Source organism: Morone saxatilis, unplaced genomic scaffold, assembly GCF_004916995.1.
Source record: "Morone saxatilis isolate NCDOM2014 unplaced genomic scaffold, NCSU_SB_2.0 Contig11, whole genome shotgun sequence".
In the NCBI taxonomy this organism is placed as follows: Eukaryota; Metazoa; Chordata; class Actinopteri; family Moronidae; genus Morone; species Morone saxatilis.
The window spans coordinates 30,760,303-30,763,411 of NW_023339663.1; the positions used below are offsets into that span (position 1 = coordinate 30,760,303).

A 3,109-nucleotide genomic window follows, 5' to 3' on the forward strand; every position below is an offset into this window, starting at 1 on the left:
AATTGAATTGAATTGAAATATTCCTCGGAGCGGGCACAGGGGACAAAAGTTTTATTTTGAAGGTCTTGACCGGAAGTCTTATTTTCCGTTTTATTGTGTGTAGCTTTATATAACGTTATGCTGTCAACGGGTTAAAACAGACTAACTGTGTAGCATAGCGGCCGTGTAGCCTCTTTGATGTGCCGGGGAACGTTCCACAGCACTGCGATGAGAGCGGGGACAGCAGAGCGGCGGTAAAGATGGAGGACGACCTGGTGTCCGAGAATGATATCTGTAAGTATGACCCAGCTGTGTGCTGCAGGGGACAGACCTGACATCTGTTTGCAGCAGGATGTCCGTGTTGACCACAGGGACAAAACGGTATTCAACTAAACGGTGTGGACGCTGTATTTCAGCCCGGTCTGACACAGTAGGACGGTGGACGGTGAGGTTACTTCTAATCATTTAACCGTAATATTCATTTCCTCTTACCTTCAAACACAAAATACTGTCCTTCTGCCCAAATGTGTTCCTCATAAAAATTGGGGAAATATTGCTGTAAGTAACTTAGTGTGTCCACATTTTTAAAGAAGTTTGTCCCCCGATTAAAGTGGAGCTCATTAGCACCCACAGGAGGAATTGAATCACCAGGAAACGTCGTTGATACATTAAGGACGATTTCAACGATTTCCATGTGCCTGTTCTAGAGTGAGCACATGAACGCATCTCTGCTCCTAGTATTAGATTCCTTTAATGAAGAGCATGCAGTGACATGTACGTGTACGATATTGTCTGTGTTCAATATGTCATATATGTAATGTGGTGTAATATGTAATGTGCAGTGTTCTCATTACTAGTAATCATATTACAGTAATATTACTTGTCCCAGCAACTAGTAGTGTGACTAAATACTAAAACATTTCAGTAATAATATTACAGTTGCTCCTCCAGAAAATTATTTACAATATTACTTTTGTTGTCACCCTCTACTCAATTGAAATCCAACTAGTCAATCACATCCTTGGATTAATTTTTGTAATCATGGAGGAAACTAGTTTGGAAGATAGAAACAACTAACAAATATTTTACCAAACAAAACTGGATTTTAATCGCTGTAAGTCTGAACTTTGGGGAGAAAGGACACAATTACCAATCTTGTGGGGAGTAGCAGAAAAGTAATATAACAAGTAGTGTAACTAATAACTGTTGGCATGGAAGTAAATCAATTATATTACTTTTTAAAAGGGTAATGAGTAATACATTACATTTATTGTGTAATTTGCCCAACACTGGTGATATGATGTGATGGGAATGCCGGCTGTTGTTAGTGATCCGGATCAACAATAAGAGCAGGCTGTATTTAGTACCACTTCTGGGTTTTGTAAAAAATGTAGCGATGTTTTGACTTATGATTGGTATATGTGCACATATATCACTCACAAAATCCATATTCATTTTTTCTTTGTGTAAAACACAATGTGACAAATGCTTATGTAAGTGTGAACCAGCAATTTCAACCAATAATATCACAACATCCACCTGTCAATCAATGTTTAACCTTTAGCAACACAGAGCAGAGATTCATTAGTTAGCTAGCTAGTAATAGCATGGCTTATTGGCTCACTGATACAAAAACACAGCTTTATTAGTGATTTGGGTCAAACTGGATTATATTTGATGGAGAAAATATTGTCTTTTTTTCCCTGTGATCTCCAGCTGTGCTAACTGCTGCTGTGGCTGCGGTTAGCATGCTCATTAGCCATTGGCCAGTGAACACAGCCTCCGAGACAAAATGGAGACTAGTTTGTGTGTGGTACAGTGGTAGCGAAGTGATTTACAGAGATACTGATGGACATGTTGCTGAGAGTAGCTAACTTCCACTAATGGTAATGTTAGCTGCCCTACCTCAGTAATGTATTTCCTGTGGTCAAACTGGCTTACGTCAGCATAGGATGCTGTATTCGGTGCTGTTTGCTGGGGGCCAACTACTGGGTCCCTCCCTAGCTGCCTATTTTTGTAGGAAATGAATAAATATAAGGAAGCAAACAGCTTTCTATATCATGTGGACTAATGTAAAAACATCAAACACTATTACACCTGTTTATTAAACATTTTATTTATACTGAACTATGTACCAGTGATTCTTGACACTCCAGCCAACAATATGTAGGTTTAAGACATAGAATACAAATCCAAATTCCACTGTTGTTACCTTTCGCTGGCATGCAGAACAGACTTGAACACTTCCCTCTTTGTCTATCACTGCTGACAGTGCTGTGGTCAGAGAAGGAGCTCCATGATGCTGCAAAGAGAAACGACACAGAAAGAATGCAGGAACTGATCAAGAAGGGTGTGGATGTCAAGGCCAAGAATAAAGTAAGCCTGCTGAAGGACAAGCATGTATACTTGTCTTGGCCTCACCACTCACTGCTTTCAATCAATAGGTCTTTTTCACAGCAGCCTGTTATCTCTATAGCACAAGGTGAAATAATAACGTTGATGAAGGCTCACTTTCATACACCAGAACTGAATTCCATTGTTAATCTTGTTTATTCCACCTGAGCTTGTCTGGTTAAAATGTCTGCTTGAAAAATGTGTATTGTCTCAACAATAAGCTAGTTGGTTAGTTATAAGTTTAATTTTTGTATTATTTCAGACTGAATGATCAACGTGTGTTTATCTGTGCAGTCTCCTTTGTGAGCAGGGGATTTAGTTTTAACAATAACTAGTGAATATCAACTAAAGGTTTGTATTTTGTCATTTTCTAGAACAACTGGATTTTAGTCAGTATTTTAAGTAAGTTTTCTTTTTAAGCCCTGTAGCACAGTAAGATTGTCAGCCTGTTCACATGTGCATTAAAGGATTGAGCTCCTAATAGCATTAAAACCCAGTCACATGCAAGGCAAAACCATAGAGATAGCAGAAAAAGAGAGAAAAAGATGGGCATTGCATCTCCACTTCCTCCCTCTGTACAAAAATAAATGAATGAATAAATGCCATTTGGAGCCAGAGTCTGCACAATAATGATCGGGGTTGGCGCCATAGTATCAAAGTCTCGTTCCTACGTCCATCTGACTCAATCGCAAGCAGGGCTCAGTTGTCAATCATGATGTGAAACCCCCTTTTTATA

General features: G+C 39.2%; 1 protein-coding gene across 2 annotated transcripts in view; it reads left to right on the forward strand.

Moving 5' to 3' along the window:
• The first annotated feature begins 16 nt into the window (after positions 1-16).
• The window catches only part of ankdd1a (ankyrin repeat and death domain containing 1A), a 13,625-nt gene continuing 10,532 nt past the window's right edge, over positions 17-3,109 (forward strand). Inside the window, exons 1-2 of one of the 2 annotated variants that reach the window (XM_035652562.1) lie at positions 17-273; positions 2,252-2,355. In XM_035652562.1, coding sequence (XP_035508455.1) covers positions 240-273; positions 2,252-2,355 — 138 coding nt within the window. In that variant the 5' untranslated portion in view covers positions 17-239. Of the gene's footprint in view, positions 274-2,251; positions 2,356-3,109 lie in introns of those variants that run through there. The other variant, XM_035652563.1, reaches the window with a different exon arrangement.